Genomic DNA, 27,123 nt, shown 5'->3' with positions numbered 1-27,123 from the left:
CGGCTTTGTGGACAGAAACCAAGAAGACAGAAGGCCAAGCAGGAAGACTTGCAGGCTGATATTTTCCTCAAATGTGTTGTAGGGAAAACAAGCGTTACCGAGTGTACGTGGTGATCCCACTGCTGCCTGGCTTCGAGGGTGACATCTCGACAGGGGGGGGCAATGCACTGCAGGCCATCATGCACTTCAACTACAGGTACTGTGTGCTGGGGGCACCCAAAACTGCACCATGATGAGACCCCATTGCTTCAGCTGCAGTGCTGTGCTGTGAGCAGGGCACACACCGCAGAGGGAGGTCCTAGAGTCAGATTGAGTTGAGTTGGAAGGGACCTTACAGCCCCACCCAGCCCCAACCACTGCCATGGGACTGATACAGGTTTGGTGACACCCCCACCAGGATCCATCCATGACCTTGAGCACCCCCAGGGATGGGCACCCGCAGCTCTGTGGCAGTAGTACCAGGGCCTCGTGTCCCCCTTAGTAAAGAATTTTATCTTAAACATGCAGTGGCATAATTTATTATTTTTTTTAGTAGGAAATGAGCAGTTCTTGATAGTTCTTCATTTGTATGGGAAAATGTGCACATGTTTCTTCTGTTTGCGTGGGGTATTTAAAAGGCAACTGTGTTTGCAATTTACCTTGCTTCAGTGTATGCTATTGCCTTGAGCTGCTGTGGCACTCAGAGCTGCTTAACTGCTTTCCAGGACCATGTGCCGAGGAGAAAATTCAATCCTGAGCCAGCTGAAGTCAGAAGGTAAAAGCTGTATTCCTTTCCTACGTGGCCATGAGATGCTGCTGTTGGACAGATGGATCTTAAACCTGCTTTGTCAGGGGGGTTGGACTCAATGATCTCTGGAGGTCCCTTCCAACCCCTACAATTCTGTAAGCTGAAGCTCACGTTTTCCAAGTTGCATTACGCTTGGAAGAGCTACTGCTGTGCAAACCCCAGGCAGTGGGGACAGGCATACCAAAAGCCTTGCTGCAAAAAATTAGGCAGCAAGGCCCTATCTGCAGCTCCTGGCTGCACACAGCTCACTTCTTGCTGGTGTAGCCCAGGGATCGGGCTTGGGCTGAAGCATCATGAGCGACCTCAGCCTCTGCAGCTTCCAAGCAACCCAGAGGTTGCGTGAGCCTTGGCTGCCTTCAGCCTTGCATCTGAATGCAGCCCTGTTCTGGAGGAGGGAAGGACCCCAGGGAGGAGCACAGCACAGTTCCAGCTGCTGGCATGTGTTGTAATCATGAGAGGAATCCCAAACACTTGTTAGTTCTGGTGCTCTGTGCAAATCCGTGCTGCAGGCAATGGCACTGGGACGTGTTTTCAGTACCATGCATGGGCAAAGCACCTGCTTATAGCCTTTCTGCAGAAATGCAGGCGTGGGGTCTGGTGATTTTTAAGGTTCCCATATAAGCTGGGAATATTTTCCTGCTGTGAGAGGGGGATTTGGGTCACCTTTCACCAAAGTGGAATGTCTGAGCAGGCAGCAGAGCAGAGAGCCCCCAGGTGGCCTTAATGTCCATTTTTAAATAAACACACTTCAAATCCCTGCTTGTGTGCTTTTGTAGCACAAGATGTTAAAGTAAGCTGTGCTGTTCATACAGGGCTTTACGTAAAGAGAATTTTTTTTTATTTTTCTCAGCCCATTGGTTTTGTTCTCTCTTCATTCTCAGTTGGAGATAAGTGGATCAATTACATTTCCTTCTGTGGGCTCCGAACGTATGCAGAGTTGGAAGGAAAACTGGTCACTGAGCTCATCTATGTCCACAGCAAGCTGCTGATTGCCGATGACAACACGGTCATCATTGGTGAGCAGGGATTCTGCCCTTAGCTTCTGCCCTGCACCCAGTGTGGGCTGTGATGCTGCATGCTTCTCCGTGCTGGGAGTTCTTCCCTATGAAATACTTTACTGTTAAAATACAAACGCATAAATTCATCAGGAGGATAGGTAGGAGGGAAAAAAGGGTTTGGTAAGCTGTCATTTAATTTGCTTTTTTAAAACAGCTTTAAATCTCTGTGTAGCAGTTATGAGAATCCCAGTGCAGGGAATATTGTCCATCTGTCTTGTATCAGGCTCGGCTCTAGCAGGAGGACTTGTGAGACTTGTCATCTGTTCCTTAAAGAACAGAATGTGCCGTGAAATTTGGATGGTTTGGACAACATGTGTCATTTATCAGCTCTGTTTCCTAGGAGTGGGGAAATAGGTTATAACAAATAAGAGAGAGCATTTCATCTGTCTCTGTTACCATATTTATTAAGAGAGTGTGAAGCAAAGACAAGAGACCTCAGGTTCTGAATTGCACATTGCAACAGAAGATCAGAATTGGAACCTGTTTCTTTAACAAAGCCCTTTCTGATCTGTTATATCAGCAAAGAGAACAGTTCCATAGCAGATTTTACAAGAGTCAAAACTCTGCCCTCCCTCAGAGCAGCAGCTCAGCCCTTGCCTCAAATGGCTCCTGGTGAGGTTTGCGCTCCTTGCCTTCCCATGCTCATGAAGTAGCATTGACCTTTCTCCCCTTTCAAAAATAATCAGGATTAACTCAGTCCAGCCCTCCACCTTCCCAGGAGGGACCTTTCCCTTGGTGCTGTGTTTGTGCTTTATCACGTACGTGACGTTGCCTGTTCCCTCTCAGGCTCTGCCAACATCAACGACCGCAGCATGCTGGGCAAGCGGGACAGCGAAGTAGCCATCATTGTGCAGGACACAGAGACTGTGCCCTCGGTGATGGATGGGGAGGAGTACAGCGCTGGGCGATTCGCCCAGTCCCTCCGGCTGCGCTGCTTCAGGTAGGGCATGGGGACCGTGCAGGCTCAGGCTCAAAAGCTGAGAAACCCAACAAGCTGCTGCTGTGTCAGATTGAGTGCTGCTGGGCCTGGCTCTAGCCCAGAGTTTGGCTGCTGCTTACCAGAGTTAGTCTTCCTCCTGCTGTCCCTGTTCTCAGCTGGCAGCTTGACTTACAGAGCATTTTGCTCAGGGGATTCTCCAGGATAAATAAGACAGTGATGTTTTCCTCTGGATACTGTTTTCATACTGTCTCAATTTTGGGTGGTGATGTCTCTCTCTAATGAAAGTTGGTTCACTCAGAGCAACCATCTGGCTGACAACACAGTTGGTTTTTCAGTAAGACCTCTTTCCTTTTCCTTTCTTCACCCCCCCCTATTTCCCATCTGGACAGTTACTGTGCAAAAGAAAGGGCGAAAATCAGGCAGCAGTAAGGCTGAGGGATTGTGGCAGCAGGAAGGCGTTGTGCCTTTTGGCAAGTCCCAGGGACACTTGGGGACTTGTGTGTTTGGGACAGGTACCTTTCCTGGTGTTTCCAAGAGTGGGAGTGCCAGGACTTGGCTTGAGCAGGTATCGATCCCTTCCTCTTTTTGGCTCAGGGTTGTCCTCGGCGGCTCCGATCTCAATCCGGACCACCAGGATCCCGTCTGTGAACGGTTCTTTAAGGAGGTGTGGATCTCCACGGCAGCTCGCAATGCCACCATCTTCGATAAGGTGATGCCTTGACCTATTGCAGGTGGGAGGGCCGGGGCAGCAGGGTGAGCTCCTGGAGTCGGTCAGATGTTCTGAATGAATGAACATTATCACTAAAATGCCATAGCTGGGAGCAAGAAACTGGAGCATCCTCACATCGCTCCAGTGTGCTTGCTTCTAGTTGGCCGTCTCCAAGCTGTTTTTTAAACTGCTGCCATCCAGAGGAATATCTGTTCAGTATTTTTATCTTTCTCAGGAAATCCACCTCACTGTATTTCCCCATGCTGACTTGCCACTTCCCTCTGTTCCTCTCAGGTGTTCCGATGCCTTCCCAGTGACCAGGTGAATAACTTAGCCCAGCTGCGTGATTTCATCAACAAACCAATATTAGCAAATGATGATCCTGTGAAAGCAGCTGAAGAATTGAAAAAGATTCGTGGGTTTCTGGTACAATTCCCCTTCCGTTTCCTGGAGGAAGAGTACTTGCTTCCCTCAGTTGGAACAAAGGAGTCCATGGTACCCATGGAGGTTTGGACTTAAGGAGATGCAGGCTGCTTTACATTTTTGGTTCTCTGGAGACAAGCTAATGAACAATATGTGATTTCTGAAAGCTGTTCATTGCAAAGAGAAGCAAGAAAGATCTCCACCAAGCTAATGTGCCTTTCTCAAGGATCTTGGTGGAGGAACTTCAAGCAAATCAACACTAGAAAGGAGAGGAGCAGAAAGACTCGGAATTCATGACAAATAAGAAGTTTCAGCTCTGAAGGAGTTACTTCTTAAGGCACGTTCTGAGCACCTAGAGGATGCATGCCACTTCCTAGGACAGGGAACAAATCCTAACTGCTGTTGTTATTACTGCCAGCTGTGTGCTGTGGTTGTACACGTGCTGTGGGAGCCTCCTCAGGCTCTGGCCACACGGTGGCTCAGCAGAGACCCTCACCTCATCTTGGGCACCATCAGAGCCCTTTGAGCAGCTCTGTCACTGCAGGAGGTGCTGCCCAACCATCACTGCTTGCCAAGTGTGAATGTTGCATCTCTTAGTTGGAAACACACAATCTGTTGTCAGAATCAGTAGTTTGGTCTCTTCTCCCCTCTAGGGGAGGAAAAATACTGTTTTTCCTGTGGCTAGAGCAATCACCATTCCTATGTGCAACATGGTGCTGTGTGGGTGCTGGCAAAGGGCAGCCTCCATGGAGATGAAGGTGCTGGCAATCAGCAGCTTTCTGTCCTTTGCAGAAATACAGCACATCACTTTGTTTAAAAGGCACGTGAAAGCTTTGTCCAAGTTTTAAACTAAAGCCTTATGTCTCTGGAGCTGAAGGCAGATGAGGCACTAAGTGTGACGGGGAACAGCTACTTGTAAGCTTGCATGAGCCAAACTGAACACTATGCTCCGTGTACTTCACTCATGTAATTATATCACATTCTATAGGCAGACCTTTCCATTCCTTTTTTTGCTCCCTATTTAAGAGGTAAAGGCCATGAAGCCAGAGGTGGAGCAGGCTGTGCTCAAACTGAGCAGACACATCACCCTGTAGATGGGGTAAACACAAGAAAAGGGGAGATTTCAGTAAAACCTGTTCTCTGATCTTCTTTGTTTTTAGACCAGTTTTGATCCTGAGCTCAGTTGTTCCAAACACATCCTTCCAAGGAAAACTCCATTCCCAAGCTATTCTGTATCTCACAGTGCAGTGAAGCAGCAATTTGATCTAACATCCTTGAGCAAAACAGTGCAGCTCCTGGGCTAGGACATGGTCTGGTAGGTGCTAGCCCAGTTTCTGTGCCATCCTCTGTCCCGCAACAAACTGTGTCTCCTAATTTCAAGCCCAGCCCCAGCTGCAGCCTTGAGAGAGGAGCTTCCTGTGTCAAACACTAAAAACATGCTGCAGGAGACACGCAGCAAGAGCTGCAGAGGTGGGAGGCTGAGGTCCTCTGCTGCACGAGGGCTGGGACTCTGTGGTGTGACCTGCGTTGCTCCGCATGCCCAAAGCTGCTAAGTCAAAAGCCCAGGTGATCTGTTTTTTAATTTAGTTCATTAGCAAGTTTCATTTTACTTTTCTTAGCTCTTCCAACAGTCTCACCTGTTTTTAACTGGAAAAGAATTGGAGTGGTCTTCTGCCTATTCCCAGCCATGTGGCTGGCATCACTTTCTAGCTGATTGTTTGCTCTGTCTTCAGAACTGTAAATAGGCACCAGGTCACTCTGCACAGCGTTGCTTGCACAAGAGGTGAACACCAACATTCCCTGTGCAAATCACATTTCAGCCATGTCCTGCAGTTCTCTTTGCTTTACACTCTCTTTGTAGATGGAATTGCAAATTTCTCCGTTCTGTTTGGTGTACTCGTGGTCTGATCAGCCAGGTGCAAGTGCATGTGCAGTAGTTTCATGATAATCTTTGGTCCAAGACGTTGATGCTTTTGGCTGGCGTGCTGCTAGCAGATAACTCTGTTCTCTTGTTTTTTAACCTTAAAAAAAAAATCAACTTGGGGTCCCCCCCGCCTCGCAGAGCCAGAGCAAGGTGCCGTGCATCAACTGTTGGCAATCAGAAGAGATCAAAGGTGTCTTGTTATCGTATGTCAGTGCTGGTTCAGAGCTTTTATCTCTTGAGATGTTTTTAGCTGATTTAGTTGGAACAAAGCTGCTAACTTCAAACAATGACAGCCTGTCAGAGCCATTGCAAGTCACAGAGATTGGCAGTCATAGTTGAAAAGGCTCAACCCCCACCGCCTGTGTGCATGAACCTTGAAGAAATGTAAGGCTGTCAGCTTCTAAGTGCTCTTACTGTCCCCATTCTCTTATTAGCAAAGATAGTTATAATCATTAAATTATATTGTCCTTAAGATGGAAGCAAACTATTGGGGCTTCATAGCTGTTGGTGTTAGTGGAAAACAGCTCTGCACACCTGAGCAGCATTATACACTCCACTCATCCGCACCATAGCTGGCCATACCCGGGCTATATGGCTCTGCTCAGAGACAGCTGAAGCTTTATTTCTTATATTAAGAACCCTGCGAGGTTGAAGACCTTGAGGTAGTCAATATCTGCAACTGAACAATCATTACTTCTTAGGCCTTAGTACCAGAGCAGTTTGGCTTTTCGGACCTTCCAACTGCAAAGGATTGCTCGCAGATGTACAATACTGTAACGTGGGATGTGGGTTCAAGCACTAGCAAGCCTGGAAACATGCACTGTTTCTTGTGACGTTTGCTCATTAGAACTGAATGAAAGGGGAGAGGTTTCTCCCAGGCTTAGGCTTTATTTCGCAGCTTAACCAAGTATGACATTTATTTTTTATTTTTCTTTATAATTTATTCCTTAATAGATGCCACTTTGGGAACCCGCGCTCCTTATCGCATCTTCATGATTTTTAGAAAAAATTCTAATATTTAAAAATGTATGTGTATTGTTGTATGGATGTTGGACTGGATAAACGTTTCACAGTAGAATTGGCACCTGGTTTAAAAACTTGAGGGAGAAGATGGCATCATATGCTAAGAATGTTGCTAACAGGAACGTCAGACACCCAGTGCTTTGGTTGCTGGTCTCAGCTTGCAGCTGGGAGGCACAGATCTGTGCTCTGACTTGTCTGCAGCTGGCCATTGTGTTCACAGAGGCACCAGGCTAGCAAGTCCTCAGCGTGGGTTTTTCCAGGCTGACAGTGATGGTGCACAATGCCGTTGTTCCTTAAATCCACGCACAATCAGACTCGGGCTTGGTGTGCTGTTATCATTGCAGTGGTTTGCACTTGTTGCTAGAACTGCCTGGGGATTTCAGTCTATACCCAGCAGCTGCATCTATGGTCCATGAGAAGATATCTGGATGGCCCTTTAAATGAATGTTTCCTTCTCCTCCTAATGTGTGGAGGCCAGTCCCACTGCCCTGCCCTGGTCCCCTATTGCTGCTCTGCACTGCCTGCAGAAGAGATGCTGCAGGAGCTGTGGATGTTTCAATGCATGCTCGTGTTTTATGGAACTCATTCTGCAAACGGTCCCCAGCAGGCACTCCCTGCTGCACAGCTGGGGTCCTGCTGGGAGCAGGATGGGGGCGAAACCAGGAGCACCGTGCTGTGCCAGTGAATCAAATGGAGCATACACTGACTACATCAGACCACTGAATGCAGTGATTCTGTATGGGTTTTTCTTTTTCTATTCCTGCCTGCTTTCTTGTTGTACTTTCGTATCTTTGATTATTCTGTTTTTAACCTCCCGCTGTTCCGTCCTCGATGTAAATAATTCTGATGTACTGACTTTTTCCTGACCCTCGGGAAAAGAGAAAAGCATTGTCAAAAGTCACAGTTCCTGGAATGTTTTTTTCTGTATCGTCTCTCTGGCGAAACCTGTCCCCTATGTGAGAGCTCCCACTGCGGGTTGAGCGCAGGTCCCACACCCCTGCCTCCGTGAGCACCCACTATCCCTTCTGTGAAGGCTGCTGGAACCCAGTTTGTACCCTTGTTTCTGCTGATCATTGCTTTCCTCTCCACTCTGTGTATGGTAAATGAATGTGTATTAAAGGACTGAAAATACAACGGAGCATGGCGTGCTGAAACACTTGGCTTGGTCTCGTTCCTGCTTGTTGTGGTGTCTGCAGCCACAACCTGTCATGGGGTGCAGAGCAGTGGGAAAAGGCCCAGAGCCACCAAAAGTAAAAGGGTGGGTCTGAGTCGTTGGGGTTTTCCTAGGAGAGAGAATATGCTGAAGTAGAACGCACAGGAAGAGAACATTGGACTTCTTGAAATAAACAAACAATCCTGTTTTAATGAGCCTGAGGTATTATGGAAAGTGTAGATAGAAATAGTCCATCTCCACAACAGCATTAACTTGCAACTCCCCTTTTAACTTTCAGTAGAGGAAATTCAGCACTGAAAGAGCAAAAAGCAGATTGCTGCTGACCTCCAGGGAAAAAAAGATGAATAAAGCAGTGGCGTTTCCAAGCAATCCTGCAAACTGAAAACTTGAACTTCTATTTCCTAGGTTTCTGTATCACGTGTGCAGGCACACAGGTTGCTCTTACTGGGCACACTGCTTCATCCCCATCCATTAGCCCATTAAAAATACACATACAAGTGAATAACCAGGTTTCTCCTCCAAAAGTCAATGTTTTTATTTCTCTGCAATTACACAGCTCTTCAGACGATTGAGTACATCTCTGTAGCACTGATGCAGTGGAGCCTGGGCTGAAAGAGCCTGAAACCCAACAGCAGTGTGAGTGAAATGCTCAATTTTTGTTTTATTGGAAAAATTAGAAGTGACAGTTTCAAAATTGGTTCCACTGCTCTGATTGATTACTCAGAATATTTTGCTCAAAATGATTATGGCAAGGCTTTCTGCTGAGGCTCGTGGCTGAGATGGAAATTAATTTGGGAGGGGGGGAGAGGGGGAAGGAAGTTCTCGAAAAAGAAGAAATTATTCTGCAAAGGAAACAGTTTATACCCAGAATCAATGATGAGCGATCTCTTCTTATTCAGCTCGATCTTGATAATTAAACACCCTGCAAGCTATTACTGGCGGACAAAGGAGAGGCAGCCAGTGTTATCAGAGCTTTGCAGGTTTGTTAGGCAAGTTAGTGGTGCCCAGAGGAAGTGGGAGCGGTCTGCATGGTGCTTGGAGGCCCTGCTGACACTTTCCCATGCAGAGCTGCCCTGAGCCAAGCTGTGTGGTTGGATAAGGGACCGCAATGCCGGGCTGCAAGTCCTGGGCCAGGAGGAGCTGCCAGGGCACGCGATGGTTGATGAAGGGCTTGGGGACCCACAACTGCGTCAAAACAGGCAGAAAAGTGCTTGCAATTGATGCCCTCTTTGCTAGGTTGTCATCCTTATCCTGTTCTCCTCTAGCCCAGAGCACCTTAAAGGACTCCAACCAGGCCTCAGCAGAGCTGCAAGCTGCAGCCTGCTTGCTGTATGTCCAAGACACAAATATAACACACACATTTCAGGAGAGGAGTCAGTCTGTTTGCACAACATGTTTTTATTTCGACCTGAAGGATGTGTGCGAGATTTGGAATGTCAGTGCTTCCTTACGTTTTAGGACTTCACATCTTAGACTTTCACATTTTAGGCGTGTTCCCCTTTCAGGTAGGTCGATGGTTCATGAATCAAATACAAAGCCTTGTAACCTCAGAAACATGAACTAGGTACTGCGTGTGGAATTGATTTGAGACACAGTAGTGGCTCTGTGGGGAAAAGCCCCACTTTGGCAACACTGGAAGTGAAGAACTGCAGAAAGGCCAGTTGTGTACAAGCACAGCAGTCAGAGGATGCATGTCCTCCAACATCTCTGCCCTTTACATAGCACAGCCTAGGAAAACCCCATATGCTCTAGGACTGTACTGCCCAGCACACACCCAGTTGAAGAAAGAGCTCAGCAACAGAATTGCATAATACAAATGCAATGCACCTGTTCATTCATTAAGTAAGGAATTTAAGCTGTTCTTCCTTGGGGTCACACTAATGTATGTTTTCAGGGACAGAGCACTTTTAGGCAATACTCACCTTCACTCCTCTTGTGTGCCCTGCACCCGAGTGATGAGAGCAGGGGATGAAACTTCCTGAAAGCCAAGGCTGGAGGGGAAAGGCTCGCAGCGCACCCCCGCTCTCCCTGGCAGCCAGGACTGGGTGCCTGCTATCCTCTAGAGGGTGCTGCGGGCTCACCCAGCCTGAATCCGGCTCTACCACAGGTGAGCGATGCCGTCCGGCAGCAGCTGTGAGCTGGGGGGGGTCCCACAGCCTGCGGGTCCTGCAGCCACAGCAGTGCAGAAGGAGGAGGAGGAAGATGCCCTCAACTCCATCACCTGTCGGCATCCTCCTCCGTGCTCTTGGCTTGCCACCCATCCTCTCCCCAGCGCTTGCAGGTCAGCGAGCCTATCCTTTTCCCTCTCTCTTTTGCCCTTTTCCCCTGAACGCAGCCGCACCAAGCCATTTTAAATTGAAATACTGTATGTATCTTCCTTGTTTGGGCTTAAATACATTCACTGCCTAAAATGTGGCTCCCAGGAGGCTGTATTAGCTCTGAAACGGCTCGCTGCAATGCTGTGTTTCCTTGCAGGCCATATCTGTATGACATCAATTGTGCTGGGTAAGAATGCTCACAAACCTATTTCCTGCTGCAGGATGATCACATTATGCACAATTACACACTCGAGGAATTTCTCCTGAGATCCAGATGGGTACAGTCTGGAGTGGCTGAGGAGCCAGCACGTGTGTGGAATAATGAATCATTCATTCAAGCTGACACATCAGCGTCAAGCTCTTGGGTTGCACAAGCATGTGTTGCACTGCACTCACTGCTTGTTACCTTAAAAAAGCCTGAATCATCTAAATCATTCCAAATGTGGGTTCCACTCTGTCTGTGCGCTCTTTGTGCCTTATCATTTCATTATTATTCCTTTTACCATATCAGAGAGATTCCTGCAGAAATTACTCAAAATGCATCAGCAGCACAGGTCTCCCCCAGCTGAGACGCGCTGTTTCAAACAAACTTAGTTCAGCAGAACCAAAATCTGTTTGTCACCATCCATGTGGTTCCTGCTCCTCGCAGGACAGACTGCAAGCACACAGCCAGTATTTGCCATCAGGATGGGCAGGAATCTTGTGTAGATTTTTTTTTTAATTTTGTCTGCAGTTGAGTTTCCCTAGGAAAGCTGTGTGTTGTAGTGTAGCGTGAAGGATGTGTCTCACATATGGAGATGATAAAATTCCCAGTGAGGAGCACAAAGCCCATGGGCCGTGCCAATTTTCTCGCTCTTCCAGGGCAGCAGCCCAGTGCATGGCGTGATGTCAAAGGCTTCCACAGGCTTCAGATACATTTTATTCACTGTTTAATCGTTATCTGCCAGCTCAAAATGCTGCAGCATACTTGTTAGCTAAAGATTTCCTTTTAGGGAGCTGGTGGCAGATTATACTGACTGTGCCAAAGCTGTTACCCACATTTCCAGTCTTTTACAGCTGGTAAAGCTATGGCAGGAATTCAGAGGAGGTGTGGAGGGAGCAGTCTCCCGTGACCACGCAGATCACATCTGCTCCACCTCTGGGTCCTTTGGACTTACCTTTGGTTTCCCTTCTCCTCCCAGTCTAGTCTCAGAGAAGTTTTCTTAAGGCTAAGACTTTTGCTTTCTTCCTAAATCAGAACTAAAAGTCACATATAGATGTGTGTTTCCAGGATCTGCAGAAATGTTGACTATGGTGAGATGTGGGATGTAAATGAAGTGAACCAGCTCCATCCCCTCACCATGGTAACACTGAGACGGGCACCTGGAAGAACCCTGCTTTTTGACTAGGCCAGGAGCTTCTCCTGTGGCTTATAATCATAAGCCTGCAAAAATAAGTTAGTGTGGACTTAAGTGGTATGCAGCCTTTTGGTAGATTTCTAATTTCACCCATTTCCCTGTCCATTTTGTTTGTAAAGCTGAAGCAAACATTTCCCAATGCTATGTGAATTAGTGCCATTTTCATCCTATAAACTTATATCTTTCTGATGAAATTATTGCTGCTTTTCTTAGCTTTACTGTGTTTAATCTCAATACTGGTATTAGGCTGATGTGCTCGTTTTGTTCCCAAATTGTTTATTGTCCTGCAATGTCAGGACCTGAATCAGTGTAAGGCAAACCTGGTAAAGACAAATGTGGCTGTTTTGAATGCTTGGAAGAAGCTGCTGTCTTACAGTTGTCTTGCAGGTTTTTTCATTATTTTTAATAGGTAATTTTAGGCCAGCAGCATCTCAACTCTTACACTAGCTGATGTTATGGAAAGAAGAGAAAGAAAATCAAAGCTGAAAGAGAGCCAGAGCGTTTCAGGAGCCCAAATCCTATTTTCCAAAAGCAGTGTGGGTTTCAGCAGTCTGACAGTCATCAACTTGCAGCCAGACTAGCTCTTAGCACTCAGTTTTGCAGAGAAACAGCCTAATTCCCCTTCAACAAACAGCCTGCGTCAGCTACACCGCTTGCAGAACTCACACTTTGCTCACAAGGTGTGCGATCGCTCATAAATCACTAAGTCCTCCACTTGCCTATGTAGAGAATACTGGATTTTCTGTTGGGATATCTCTCACTTACTTCCTAACTTATTAAGTAAAGCACTGAATTCTCCTGTAATATCTAAATAACCTAGAGATGTTTTGCAGAGAGGAAGCAGCCAGGTGAGGAGCTGTGGGTCGGAGGCATTAACCCTACAGGGGTGTGTGCAGCTTGCTGCTGTCTTAAAGCTTAAGGATGTCACTGTGGGCCCACCTCACCTACTGACCGCTCCAGAGACCTCTGCTGCTGCTGCTCACCAGCAAATCCAGCCTGCTGTCTTCCATGCAGCCCCACCGCACAGCACTTTGGCTTCATGTCACATTTGCAGTGTCTCACTCCTGCTCAGCTCTCTAGCTGTGACAGCCTGATCCCGTGCCCACAGCAGTGACCCAGCACTTTGTGGTGGATTTGGTCTGCTCCCCCTTCATCAGTCAAGGCACATGTAGGGATTGATCCCTGTTTATTTTATTCATGTATCAGTTGTTTTACAGCAGCACCTTTGACTTTATTTTATGCTGGGCTGTCATTTATGCCAGGTAAGGGAAATTGTGTGTTTTTGGCACTCAGGATTCTTTCTTTTCCCTGCATTCGGTGCATACTGCCTGTGCTGTTAAAAGCCAAGTGGTGTATAACAGATGGCAGGGAGCAAATCAACTGGGAAAATACCCACTCATCACTGCCTGCTTTCAAAGGGCCCACCTTGGAACCACAGGATGGGCAGTGGCTGCAGTACCCTCAGTGCAAGCCACAAAATGAGAAGCACAAACTTCTGAAACCTTGAGATTAATTAAGTATATAATGTCACTTCTAAATATCTCTCTGCTATCTGCTTTGAGCCTGTAGGGGCCACAATTTCAAAGGAAATTTTCCAATTCATCCTTCCTACTCCAACACTGGTACACAGGGGAATGGGGCTCAACCACATCTTTGCTGCTTGGGATTGATCTGCATTCATTATGTGGGCTTGTCTGAGGGTCCCAGAATCCTCACGCTATTTTGTTTCTAGCTAACGGTTTCTTGCTGTGACACATTTACCAGAGCCCAGGCTGTGGGTGCAAACCAGTCCCATGCTTTTCCCAGTAAGTGGGGAAATCAAGCTGCCCCCTTCTGTTCTCCTGACTGAAGATGGAGTCATAGAATGGCTCGGGTTGGAATGGACGTTAAAGCTCACCCAGTCCTAACCTCCAGCCACGGTTTGGCTGCCTCCCCCAGCTCAGGCCTGGGGCACTCCAGGGATGGGGCACGGAGCTCTGGGCAGCGGTGCCAGGGCCTCACCGCTCTCTGAGTGAAAAATTTCCCTCTAACATCCAACCTGAATCTCCCCTCTTTCAGTTTAAAACCATTTGCCCTTGTCCTATCGCTATCAGACTGTGTAACAGCCTTAGCACTCCAGGTGGGGTCTCACAAGTGCAGAGCAGGGGGGGACAATGGCCTCCCTGCCCGCTGCCTCCCCTCCTGCGCTGCAGCCCAGGATGCAGTTGCCCTTCTGGGCTGTGAGCACACACCACCGGCTCACGTCAAGTCATTCCACATCTTTCACAGACTCTCATTTTCAAAACCACCTCATTTCCTGCCTGGTGTTTCAGTGATTTTTCATTTCTTAGAAATCACGTGTTGACGCTACCATCAACTTGTCTAACTCCACCTGTTTCCTCTTGTTTTCTGTAACCCCAAGCAGCTCCAGGGGCTGACCTGGCTTTCCCCGCTGCCTGGTCTCTGCTGGCCAGGGGGTGCTGCACAGCTTCTACCCTTCTGCCTGTCCATGCTTTTGCCCCTTGTTACTACCCAGCGTTTGTGTTTGAAAGACTCTTCCCCACTACAATCTCCTTGTCTGTTCTGTGGCTCTCTGGAGGTCTCTCTTGGTGACATGGGCTCCAGGGCCGTCGAGGGGCCGTGTCTGGTTAACTGCGTTAGTCACTAGGCTGTGTTCGAGGTGAGGAGCTGCCACGGCCATGCTGGCTGGGCTCCTCACCGTCTCTTCACTCTCTCAGAGACTTTTCTGTCTGTAGGTGGTGGTAATGCCTTTAGCTGGGACTGGTAGGAGGGAAGGCTGTTCCATATTGCAGGCTGGAAAAGGCCTTCAGAGGGGCACAGAACTGATGTAGAAGGCAGTCTGCCGCTTTCTTGATGGCCTGTCAGTCAGAATATCCAGACTCTGCAGGATCTGCAGGGCCTGAAGGTAGCTGGGAGCCACCCTCCAAGAACTTCCACAACACAAACTCTGGGCACAGGTGTATGTTTACACATGTAGAGTCCTTTCCGACAGGGTGCAGTGATATTTGCAGGAGCTCTGACGCTGATTTTGTGTTTCAGCAAGCCAGAATGTTTGATGTCTCTGAAATCCTCCATCCATTTCTTGAAAGCACAGCATGTCTTGCCTGTAGTGAACATTTGGGTTATCTTTTTTAAGCGTCTCCCTGTTATGACAGGACCTGGAAACTCTTTTCTTTTTTTTTTTTTTTTTTAAAGCCATTTTCATCTACTTCCAGGAGCAGAGCTTTCATAGACTGCCACATCTCCATGCAGGCATGAGGAAGTAAACATGTCTGAGGGAACCTCCACACCAAGCCCCAGCACTTGGCCCAGGCCCTGTCTTCCTACAGGCACCGCAGTAAGCGCTGCTCAGAGGATCGCTTTAAGTTGCTGCAGGTACATCCAGTTGGGTTCTGACTGGCTTCTGCTTTGGTCATTGATGATGAGTGGGAAGCACAAAATATCAGACTTCAAAACTCTGTTCTGCAGCTTAACCTTGTTTTCTTGTACATAAAAGACTTTTTTTTTTTTTTCAGAGCGAAACAGTATTCAACATGCTTGCAAAAAGGCAGAATCACTTGGTGTTGTAGCTCTGCCTCCTTTGCAAAACAGCACTTTTCACAAGCCATGGGGAAGACTTCAATCAGTAAAAAGAAATGAAAATCAGGAAAAATAAGTATGGCAAGAAGGACTTGGGCCCATACTGCCTCTGGCCTGCAGGTGCCAAGTCTCTGAGCACCCTGCACACATGGGACCTTCGCTATGAACGCTTTTGCTAACTGCTATGTGCAGCTCCTGCCGCCTTGCTCAGGAGATATAGGAACCCTACCCACACCTCAGGACAGATTAACATTAAGGAAAAAAAAATCCTCACTGATCCTGAAATGCGTCTTAATTAACTCCCAGCAATTTGCATCTGACAAAAGATAGAGCCAGTTTCTCTTGTTCGACTGATCTGTGTTTAATGCCAGATGGGGGTGGCTTCAGGTCAGGTGTTTCCCAGGCCTGGGGCTGTCTTTGGTCTGTGAGACAAGCCAAGATAGAAGAGGGAAAGTGAGTCTAAATGCTGTTTGTCTCAGGGTAGCTCAGATCCAGATTGGTCAGCAGAAAAACAAACAAACAACAACAACAAAAACATATTAGGAGGCTAAATGGTTTTGATAGAAGGAATTTGGAAAGGAAGCAGCTCCCATGGAGAGGGTTGCAAAGGCAGCATTCAGGCGCAGAGCTGTTTGTGCTGCACTGAGTGGGCTCTGGAACGCTCCCTCCTGAATCAGGGGACCTGGCTCCCTCACTGCATGTGGATGCTATCCTTGAGATCTCGATAAAAAAGGAATAAATTAGCATTCCTCTGTGGGCCTACAGGAACTTGGTCGTTAGAAGCAAGGCTGCGTTAGGTTTTCAGCAAACAATGCAAAAATAGGATTTTGATTGCTTCCTAAGCAAGCACAACTGGCACATTTTAATTGACTACAAAAGAGATGACGACCTCCCAAAGAGGAGGGCTCCCTTGGATGTTTATTTCTTCACAGAAGAGGAAGAAATTAAAGTGGTTAAATGACAAAATAAAGTCCTGCAACACCATCGAGCTCTGAAACACCAACACAGTGATGCAGTGACCACATAAACAAGGTGTTGTGCTAAAGCAGGCTAACTGCTTAAGTGAGGAAGTGATTAACTGTTTACAGGATTTTTTATGTCTGTATAGCTTTAGGAAAAGTCCTGCCCAGCTCCAAGGATGCAGTGGAAACACACTTCTCTCCCCCAAGGAACCCATATCAGTGAAAGAAGGACAAGCAATCAGTGAGTGATAATGAATCCGTTAAAGCGCATCTGGGAGGATCAGTAGATGCGGGTAGGACACATGTAGCCATTTATTTCTGTTTCTTTTAACACAGCTGCGTGTTATCAAATTAAAATGCAATTGTTATGGGTTTCACAGTATTAATGTTTCAACATCCTCCATTCAGTTTGGGCAGTTTAACTACTGCACAACATGGGCGGACACTGAGGTAACACCGCCTGGACTTGGGGGATCAGAAAAATGATGTTGTCACAAGCCGTGGGGATGAGTGGTTGGGGAATGACTGCAAACTTGTGGCCCACATAGGCTGCTAGAATAAATCACGTAGTAGGTCCCAAAACAGGGCCCAGCCAAGCTTTCATGTTTGCTGTGTTCCTTTTTTCTCTTTGCTTTTAGAGAAGGATCCAAAACAAGGAGCACCTGAAGCTCTTGCTAATCAGACAAGGCCTCACACATCATTTAGACTTACTAATTCCACATATAACCCCATAACATAACTGCAGGGGGACCGCTAGGTGATTATATTTAATTTTATGCAGAGGTCAAATGAACAGAATAGTTTATATGTGAGCCAATGCCCTTTAATGAATAAATCAAAACCACTGACCCGACATTAGCCCTGCACTGCCAACAGGTGAGCTTTGTTTGGCTCATTAAGGTGCTCGCTGACCAAGGCTGGGAACTGCTACCTGTAGGAAAAGCTGATGTTGTCTTATGTCTCCATCTTCCAAATGGGGGTGAAGTGACAAAAGCAACACCTTACCACCAAGGTCCCAGTTTCTGCAGTGCTGAGCAGGAGCTCAGGGCAGGTGCCCCAGCTCCTGCTGTGTGTGGCAATGGGACCAGGTGTGAGACACGATGGAGCCCTGCCATCATCACTGAGGGCATGTCAGGTGGAAGTGCAATTTTGTGTTCGGCTGACTCACAGCAAAATATTTTGGGCTGATTCAACAGAGTGCTCTGCTTCCCGTCATAATGACTCCAATTGCAAGGCTTTGTTTGGATGCTCCTGGCAGAAAGAGCAAACACAGAGAGAGGAATTAAAAAAAAAAAACAACAACAAAAAAGTAACATTTGGAAACTTAATTTTCTATATAAAAAGCTTCCTGCAGCCTGGGCCTTCGCCAGGCCTCTCTATTCGCTACCACTCACTGGTAGTGAGTTATTGGTATGGAAGGGTTCTCTGTATTTTTGCCATCTTGACAGACAGAGGATTGACTGTAATTACATCACAGCTTAGCTTGAGGCTTTGCATGCATGCAGAGGGTCAAGGCAATCTGTCTGTTTGTAGGACTGGAGCATAAATTCATTTTTTATTCATTTTCTAAAAATCTTCACACGTTTCAAAAATTATACCTTACGTTCCTGGGCGGGAAGCACATCAGAGAACAGCAGAGTTTATTTTATTCACTTTACCATTTGGACTTTTCAAATACAATTGAGGATTGATCATTGCACAAGATATCGAGGATCCGTGGGTCGGATGAAGGGAATGAAGCCATCCACACTGTGACCCCATGGACCTCACACGCACCAGGCTTTGCTTCCCAACCCAAATCCCTCATTGCTGCTCTCTCTGCAATTAACTGTGATCGTTTTCAGTGCACAAAGCGCATCTCCAGCCCAAAGTGTAAGAAAACCCCATCCGCCTGCCAGTTGACTCATGTGTTTCCGCTTCCCAGCTCTGCATATTGCGAGATCCTGACATGAGCTGGGGAGAGCTGATGTTGTCAGCGCAGCTCCCATACGGTTTGCTCAAAGGCAACAGATTTTTTATACATATATATTTATACATGGCACCTGGGTTGGCAGAAACTACATCCGAAAAAGGGAAACAGGGAAAACACTCAGTGCTGAGTCTACTTAGTGGGGTGCGGAGGGGTTTGGGCCATTTCTGGGATTGTTTAGTCTGGAGAAGGCTCAGGGGAGACCTTACCGTTCTCTACAGCTCTGTGAGAGGAGGTTGTGGTGAGGTGGGGGTCGGCCTCTGCTCCAGGTAACAGTGGTAGGCCAAGGGGTGATGGCCCCACTTTCACCAGACGAGGTTGGCTCTGAGTATTAGGAAATATTTCCTCACAGAAAGAGAAGGCATGGGCTGCCCAGGGAGCGGCAGAGTCATCGTCCCTGGAGGCTTTCAAGGAGAGGCCAGTGTAGTACCTAAAGGCACGGTGTAGTGGGCAACACTGGGGGATGATTGGACTAGATGATCTTAGAGGTTTTTTCCAACCTCAACGATTCTAAACGGCGGCTCTTGTCCAAATGCAACGCGTTGACTCAGCTGGTGTGTGGGGACATGTCAGGTTGGGGTCAGCTTGGGGTGCGGATTCGACGCCTGCCTCAGCCTGGGGCGCAGCTGCCCACGGAGCCCTAAGCGGCCGGGCAGCAGCACCGCAGCCCCAGCACCCCGGGCCCACGCAGACAAAGGGCCGCGCGAGCCCCACGCGTGGCGCCGCCGCCCGCCCCCTGCCCGCCCCCTCCCTCCCGCCGCTGACTGACAGGCGGCCCCGGCGGCGCGCTGGGCCGGGCGGGCGGCGATGCGATGCGGCGCCGCCGCCGCCATCCCGGCGCAGCCCGCGGCGTGCCCTGCCCGCCGGCAGCCCGCGGCCGCCCCTAGCCGCCCCTAGGTGCCGAGGCGCGGGCGGAGGGGCAGGGGCGGCGGCGGCAGCTTCTCCCTCCCCGGCAGCCCCGCATGAGGGGAGGCGTTAAATAGCGCTAGCGCCGCGCCGGCCGCCACTGCCAGCTCGGTGGTGGCGGGGCCGCCTCGCCGGCGGCGGCGGAGGAAACATGGCGAGCGACTCGCCGGCGCGGAGCCTGGACGAGATCGACCTCTCGGCGCTGCGGGTGAGGAGGGCGGCAGCGGGCGGCGGGGCGGAACGGGGCCGCGCTGCGGGCGGTGCGCACGTGTGGGAGCGTCGGGCTGTGTGTGCGGACGTGCCTGCGCCTGTGTAGGTGCATGTGCGTATGTATGTGCACCGCGCGGTACGGCGCGTGTGTGCGAGCTGTGTCCCCGTGCGTGTATGCGCATAGCCCCGCTGTTGTACGAGGGTACGTGCCTATAGCCGTGTGTACAAAGCATGTACATACAGCCTTGTAGGTATGGGAACGTGCGCGCATGCAGCCTGCACGCATGTAACTGTGGCTGTGCACACACGCACGTATATGTGCGCGTGCCACTGTGCGCACACATGTGCGGATGTGCGTGTGCCCGTGTGTACGCACCCGCGCGGGCACACGGCTGCGTGTGTGTGTGTGTATGTACCTGTGTATGTGTGTGTGTATGTGTATGTACGTGTGTGTGTGTGTGTATTTGTGTGTGTGTATGTACGTGTGTACGCCCAATGCCCGCGTGCCCCCCCCGCGCTGCTCGCCCTGCCGCCGCGGGCTGTGGCCGCCGCTCCCCGCTGTGATTTGGGGTTGGGGGCAGCGCGGTGCTCCCACCGCCCACAGCGGGGCCGGGCAGCGCCGCGGCTCGTCTCGCTCCGTTGATCAGTGCCGTGGCCGCGAGCACGCAGGGACGCGCGGCCGGGGATGCGGGATGGATGCGGATGAGGGATGCGGGATGCGGATGCTCGCGTTGCTTCCCACGCAGCGCTCGCTGTGCTCCCTCCTCTCTTCCCCCCTTTGAGATATCGCTGTCCTGCTGCCATACCCTTGAAATGTCGAACGTGTCAGCTTCTGCCTGTGGCCCGATGCCACCCCCAGGTCCTTTATCCTGCAAGTTTTTTTTTTTTTTTTTTTTTTTTTACTTTCCCTTTTTCCCCTTTCCTTTTCATCCCTTTGCTCTTAGCAGCTCGCTGCTGGGGATGGGAAGCTGTTTCCCTCAACCTGCTGGCATAGAGAAATAAATAAAATTAAGCAGAACCCGCTGAGGATAAGCGCAAGTATATTTTTAGAAGTATTATTTGTTTCAGTGAAAAAAAAAAAAAAAAATCTTTGTTCACTTGCCCTACTTTTTTCCTGGTGAGTTTCTGGTTGATTAATAGTGTAACTGTTTGCTCAGCAGGACGCGGTGCGCACCAGGCAGGGACCCACCAACATCCTGCAGGGAGGGGACCTGCAGTGTTCCCTTCCCTACAGGGTGGGAGGGAGCTGGAGCCACTGGGGTTAATCTTGGGTAGCAGTGTCCTTGGGGGGGAAGGGAAGGCCCTCTGCTTCTCCCCCACCCCCATTAGCCATGTATGTATCTATATTTAACCATCAGTGTTAGCTGTATGTGAACCGGGTCACTAGTTCCTTTTAAGACTACCCCCATGTGCTTAGCTCTTCTGTTCTTGTGGCTTTTTAATAGTGCTGTGCTCAAGACACAGCCTGGATTTTGTTTTCATTTTATGAGGAAATCTACCCCTGCCTGTCTGCAAGCCCCCAGGGCATGGGGACATTAACCCCCCCCCACCCAGCCCCTGGCAGGGCTTCACAGGGAGGCTGCTCCTGCAGGAAGGGGATCTGGGGAGTACCATTATAAAATTGGGATTTTTGGACTCCCACTAAGATTAGGATTAGAGAAAGTTGACTGCATCCAGGAGGCAGTCTCCTGATGGGGAGAGAGACCTGTTATGGCACTTTCTTTTAAATTATGAGAGATGTGTTGGTTTATAAGTGAGACAAGAATAGGGCTTTAATTTGCCAAGGAATAGATCTTCTTCTGAACTAAGCTCTTTTAGCACTTAGAATAATTGTTAAAGGTCATAAATTCAGCAGATCGGGCAAGAAGCGTGAATCATTCCGCAGAGCCTGAATCAGAAATCAATAGTAGATTTGCTGCCTGAGCACAAAACTCGGCAGCAGGGAGTAATTCCCCAAGCCTTGCAAAATGTCATTTATGGGAAGATGAGAGGAAAGTCAGCTTGGTGCTGTGGATGGGTCTGGGTGGGGGAGCTGCTGCTGTGTGTCTGTGCACAGAGGTGAGGGGTGGCTGCTGGGGGTGACTCAAAATCTAGGAGGGGGGAGAATAATTTCTTCTTAGCAGTGGGGAGAGGAAGCTCTTGGGCTGCTTATCGCCGAGTTTGAGTCACCGAGGTGTTCCAGGAGGTTGGGTTTGAGGAACAACATGCCAATGCCTATTAAAAAAAAAAGGTGGACTTCTGCCAGCGTGCCACACCATCCCTCTGGAGCAGAAAGGTGTGTGCAAGGCTGGGCACACACCACAGCCCCCATGCGCTTGTGCTTTGCCACATGGATTTGTGTTGGATGTGCAACTGTGCTGCGCTGCTTCATGCGCTCACAGCCTGAACAAAGCACCAAATTCTGATTGCAGTGCATGGCCTGCTGCAGCTCAGAGCACACCTCGGGCTTGCTCCTGCCTCCCTTGCAACATATTTCTATCAATCATATTATCCTGTGCTCATTGCCATGGTAGCCAGGTGTCCCTGTGTCAGCACAGCGAGGGCTGCGGGGAGAAGCTCTGACATCAGGAAGGCTCTTACAATAGAGGTCTTCGTAGTGCTGGTAATGAGCATTGTTAATGTTGCAGAAAACTGTAATTTAAAATGATGAGGCCATTGAACAGGTAGTGCTGCGTATTACACTGACAAGGGGATAAGATAAACTGCATTATAATGTTCTTTTGTCCGGGTTGGGAGGTATTTCTGCTGGTCTGCTCAGCGTGGTGAATAGCCCCACGGCCTGATATTGCTATTAGCAGGATCGTGATTAATGCAGGGATTTATGCAGGTTGTTGACAGAGCAGATTTTTTTTCTTTTTGGTAAGAAAATGATAACATGTGTGAGTGGTGATGCAGCAGGCTGCGCTCCGTGATGCTGCGTGTGCAGCTGAGCACCACAGGAGAGCAGTCAGAAGGACGGCTCTGGCTTTTCTCTCTTCCCATTTGATTTCAGTGTGTGTCGGGGTGAATGCTGTCATCTCGTGCTGAAGCCAGTGGCCTTGATCCCTTTAAAATATCCAGGTCAATAGCTTTCCCTCCACTATGTCTGTTTGCAGCCTGGCTCCTGGCTGACATGCGGCGATGGCCGCAGGCTCTGCAGCTGCAGCAGAGGATACGCTCGGGGTGCTGTGCTTGGAGCTGGCCCTGTCCCCTGCTCATGCTCTGCAGCGCATGAGGGACTCAGGACAAAGATCCCCTGCTCACAGCTGTGCCTCTTATGCCTGGGAATGGGCTCACCTGGGCTTGGCAGAGGGTTTCCTGCTTAAAAACAGACTTTCCGGGGGAGGAGCAATTGTTTTCTTTGTGTACCTGGATTTTGCTCTGTTTTGGGCTTGTTAACAAAAACCAAGGCTTTGCTATTTACTTCTATGGAGTGCTGACCATGCACTGGCTGGAAACTGGATCCTAAAATCGTTGGTTGTTTTGGGAACGCCTGGCCTTTTACTGCTTGGGTTGGGAGAGGAGACAGCGTGGAGTTAAGGAGCCGGTGGGTATTAGCTGTTGCTGGGAAGAATTGGATGAAACCCAAAAATGTCACTGCTGTTCCTCTAGATGTGCTTTGTATAGAAGTGGAGCTCAGTGGCCGTTTGTTTGCATTAGTTGATCATTGTCAGTGAAGATTAAAAACTCTCTTATTAAAATCAAAGCAAACAAACAAAAAAGCCCCAACGTGCAGGCATTGCGTTCAGAACTTCATCAGGTTATGGAGCATTTCAGAATCATTAAAGATTTAGGAGAAGTCCTAATAGGGTATAAGCACTACAGTCACCACTCGGGAGCATTATCTCTGCAGCATTACGTTAAGCTGCTTCTTTCAACTCCTTTTAAAAAACCGTAGCTCAACAGAATTGAGGCAGCTTTTGCAAAGGTCACCTTCTTCCTAAATAGAAAGAGGAAACTAATTTTACTAGAGATGACTTCAGGAGATGAAGATTAAGGGCATCTTTATGTTGTGTTCTACATGCTGTGCTACCATGCAAAATCTGGAGCCTGCATTCAGCAAGAGTGTGTATTTAATTGGAACTCATGAGGTTAGACCCTCTTGGAAGTTGTCCATCAGTGCCTCCATCAGTGTAAGCTACGGACTGTGACTGTGCCTACAGACATGGTAAATTTCAAGCCTTGTTTTGTTTTGTTTGTTTTTAAACATAAAACCTCGATCTGAATAATCCCTGAAGGAATGAAAATGTCCAGCTCTGAGCCCTGCCTCCGCACCTCACTTCTACCCCTCAAGCCAGGAGTGCTGGCCACGGTGCAGTAGCTGTTTTCTGCCCATACATGCATGTTGTGTGCATGTTCATTAAAAGTTACACCAGAAACAGCTGTCTTCTGCCCAGCCCTCTTGCATGGCTGCTGTTTTTCACCTTTTGGAGCTGTGCAGCCCAAATGTTGCTTTGCTGCTGCCTCCACATCTCCTCCAGCTCAGGTTGCTTACTCTGCCTGATCTCTGGAGACCATCCACAACAGTGGAAATAGATGGTAAGTGTGAGGAGGTCTTTCCTTGATGTGTGGAGGTAGTTTTTATCTGCCAGTTGTAAATAAAGTGGCACAGTTTATATGGGGGTGAAGGGGGAAAACCGTTTCCATTCCATCAGTATGTAAATCTCCTGAAATTAATCACTGTGCTAAGGAAGAGGTGCACTTGAAAGTCGTCATTTCTGTGTTGCCAGGTCACATGTAAGCTGCTGTCACACCCCAAACCCAGACTCTGAGCTGCTCTCTGCAAAGCAGGCCTGTCTGCCTCTAACTCACCCACAGCCACTGTGCATCCATCATTATATACATCAGCAGCAGCCTGTGCCTCAGCCTGTGAGCAAGGACACGATATTGATCCCTGTCTGATTTCTTCCTGCCTAAAATACAGATGGGGAGAATCCTGCCAGTTGTCCTGTGCATGCCTCTGGGAGAAGCTAACGTTAGGCATTAGTGTATGGGGCATGGATGGAGCAGCGGCAGCCGTGGGATGTGGTGTTGGGGTGTGAAAGGCAGGGCGCTGAGCCTTGGCTGCGTGGTTTGTTTCCCACCCAGCCGGCTGCAGTCTGTCACAGCTCCGTTAAATAAGGGTTGCTGTCCCCTCTCCATGTTCCCTTTTGTCACTTTGAACTGCAGCGATGCAGTGACATCAATGGGCTGCCTTCTCTGTTCTCAGGAAAACAAGTGATATGAAATCAAGTTTGGTGTTCTGCATGTTAATGGCTTGTGATTTCTAACAGGATTACCTTACAAATGCAATCCTGCAAAAATGAGGACCCCTCGTCTGCCCACATTCCCTCTCTGTGCTCCTTTGAGATGAACCTGTTGTGGGGCCAAGTGACAAGTGTCCCATGGGGTGAGGATGCTCAGCACGTAGGGGCCAGTCCTGGGAGAAGAAGCAAAACAGGCAAGGTTGGGTAACATCGATAAGTTTAATCAGACCTCAGTTACAGCTCTCCGCACGCCTGATTTTATTTTGTCATGGCAAATGGTTTGAGAGTGCAGAGAGCCATTTTCCCTTTGATCTGGAATGTTGCTTTTCAATGTTAATTCTCTGCGGTGCATGCCAGAAGTTCAAGGTTCTGTATTGGCAGTAAATTATGGATGATTGTAATCAGGCAGCCAGCACTGGGGAATCCAGATGCATCTTGTGTTGCTGAGAACCAGCGCTTCCTCCTGCAGTAGGTGAGCAAACAGCCTTCGCCGCCCCGTGCTCAGCTGATGAATCGCTGTGAATGCAGCAGGAGCTGTGCACTTTGTTCTGCTGCTGATAACCAGCTCTGCTACAGAAAGTCTATCAGATATTAATGGGTTCGTGCAAACACCACCCTCTTGCCATTAAGTGAGACTGGATTGCTTCATGCAGTCCCATCCTTCCCCCACACAGACTGTGGTGGCCCGTGGCAGGCGCTGGGCTTGCTGTGAGCAGCCCCAGTGTAACATCCTCTGTGTTTTAATGCTGCCCCTGCAACGGGGATGGGCGGATGTGTTTCTGTTCGTGTGAGCACACGTGTGGTTTTCAGCTCCAGCGTGCATGAAACCTTTTGTTACAGTTATTGCTTGCTTCCTTCAGCAGTGTCATTTCAGAGTATAGAAAGAGATAATTTGTTTAGCTCTGCTGAAAACACCGCTTTTCAGAATCCAAGGGCATTGCAAACGATGTGTATTCCTTTATAAACTAACAAAGAATCCAAAATTCCATTTCGGTGGCTGACACTTCCCCCTCGTTCCCCCGCCTTTTAAAAATTCTCTTTGCTCCTAATTTTGAAACTCAGCAGGAAAAAGCCTACTGCCAGCTGAGTCATGTGCTCGGTGCATGACAGAAGCGACTGTTTGGACCATGCCCTTAATCTGCTGGATGGAGCCTGTAGGATGCATTTGAGGCAGCAGAGCCTTTGCCGAGGAAGAGATCGCACAGCTTGGATGTAATAAGATGTGCCTAATAACTGCTGTAGCATGCTACAGAAATACAAGAGATCAAAGCTTTGGAGGCATTTATTTTCATAATTTGTGGGTCAGATCCTTGCAGGACTAATTGGGTGCTGTTTGATGTCCAGGCAACAATAGAAATCTCCCTGTAAATCAGCAGAGATTTGCCATTTTCTTTCTCTTCTGTACAAAAGCCTAAAAGCTTAATATGATTTTGAGATAAACTGGCAAAAGAGAAGTTGCAGATCTCCTTCCTGCTTGCTGCCATGCTTCTTAGAAGCATTGCACTGTGGGCCATGTGGCTGATACAGCAAACGACTCAGATCACGTGTACCTGGCGCATAGACCTTCAAAACAGCCCCAAATTTCCAAATCAGACCTGTGCATTTATAGTTTATATCCAAGGCAGAAGTTTATTATGTTTGAAATGTGGTATATAAGGTTTTAGTTTGCACAGGCAGACTGAAAATGAGTGTGGAGCTGGGTTCTGTAGGCCAAAACCAGCCAGATTTGGGGTGAAGGAAGGGGCATGGGAAAAGGAGGAAGGATTTGTGGAGAAGTGGTTATAAAAAGTCACTGTCTCTACTAAAGCAAGGGAAATAAATTAGCTGTAAATCTTTCTTCTGTGGAGGCTGGCTGATGCTGAAGGCTAGCAGGTTACCCTAGAGGCACGGGTATCCCTGTGCAGCCTGGTGATGGATGAGATGAGTGAGTGTTCTCTTCCATGCAATGAGAAAAGCAGAAAGGTACAGACCCTCTGGGTGTGCTGCTCGTCTGCAGTCAATTTTGCTGTTCCCATTGCTTTTGGGTGTTGCTTCATTTGCCATTAACCTGAGCTTGCACATGAAAGCTGACTGCAAAAGAAGGGCATTGCATTGAACCTCTCTGTGTTGCATTTTCTCCTCCTCTACGGGCGTACCGAGGAGGCTTCTTTTGTGTGTTGGTGGATTCCTCCAATTGGGTGCATCTAGAAATATGGATATGCAGAAAATGGATGCGCTTTGAACTAAAACCTGAGGCCAAGGCAACAAAATTAAAAGGGCTTTAAGTGCATTTTCTGGCCACGCAGACAGGCTGTCTTTGCTGCAATAAATCTTCAGTGTTCATGTATTGATCAGTCTCAGTAAATACTGTGATGACTCTGTCCTTCCTATTTCTATTCTGTGGGGATCGGTATATTAGTTTCAAGAGGCTGTAATAGCTAAATGGGATTCCAGTAGTGAGAGAGGTTTTCAGATGGTTTCCAAAATGAATTTCAGCCACTGCGGCTATCCCTGTTCCCTGTTAGAATGTTTGGCTGCTA

The 27,123-nt window shown here is 48.5% G+C and overlaps 2 protein-coding genes across 9 annotated transcripts in view; both read left to right on the top strand.

The window, feature by feature from the left end:
* The window catches only part of PLD1 (phospholipase D1), a 40,871-nt gene extending 32,839 nt beyond the window's left edge, over nt 1-8,032 (top strand). For all 3 annotated transcript variants that reach the window (XM_048954755.1, XM_048954754.1, XM_048954756.1), the window contains exons 21-26: nt 83-196; nt 705-754; nt 1,669-1,803; nt 2,632-2,785; nt 3,380-3,494; nt 3,789-8,032. In XM_048954755.1, coding sequence (XP_048810712.1) covers nt 83-196; nt 705-754; nt 1,669-1,803; nt 2,632-2,785; nt 3,380-3,494; nt 3,789-4,013 — 793 coding nt within the window. In that variant the 3' untranslated portion in view covers nt 4,014-8,032. The remainder of the gene's footprint in view (nt 1-82; nt 197-704; nt 755-1,668; nt 1,804-2,631; nt 2,786-3,379; nt 3,495-3,788) is intronic.
* An 11,077-nt stretch (nt 8,033-19,109) lies between these two features.
* Nucleotides 19,110-27,123, top strand: part of TNIK (TRAF2 and NCK interacting kinase) — a 138,225-nt gene continuing 130,211 nt past the window's right edge. For all 6 annotated transcript variants that reach the window (XM_048954357.1, XM_048954358.1, XM_048954360.1 and 3 more), the window contains exon 1: nt 19,110-19,377. In XM_048954357.1, coding sequence (XP_048810314.1) covers nt 19,321-19,377 — 57 coding nt within the window. In that variant the 5' untranslated portion in view covers nt 19,110-19,320. The remainder of the gene's footprint in view (nt 19,378-27,123) is intronic.

This window comes from Lagopus muta, chromosome 9 (genome assembly GCF_023343835.1).
Source record: "Lagopus muta isolate bLagMut1 chromosome 9, bLagMut1 primary, whole genome shotgun sequence".
NCBI lineage: Eukaryota > Metazoa > Chordata > Aves > Galliformes > Phasianidae > Lagopus > Lagopus muta.
Note: the sequence above shows the minus strand (reverse complement) of the source record. Positions and strands in the feature narration are given on the sequence as shown.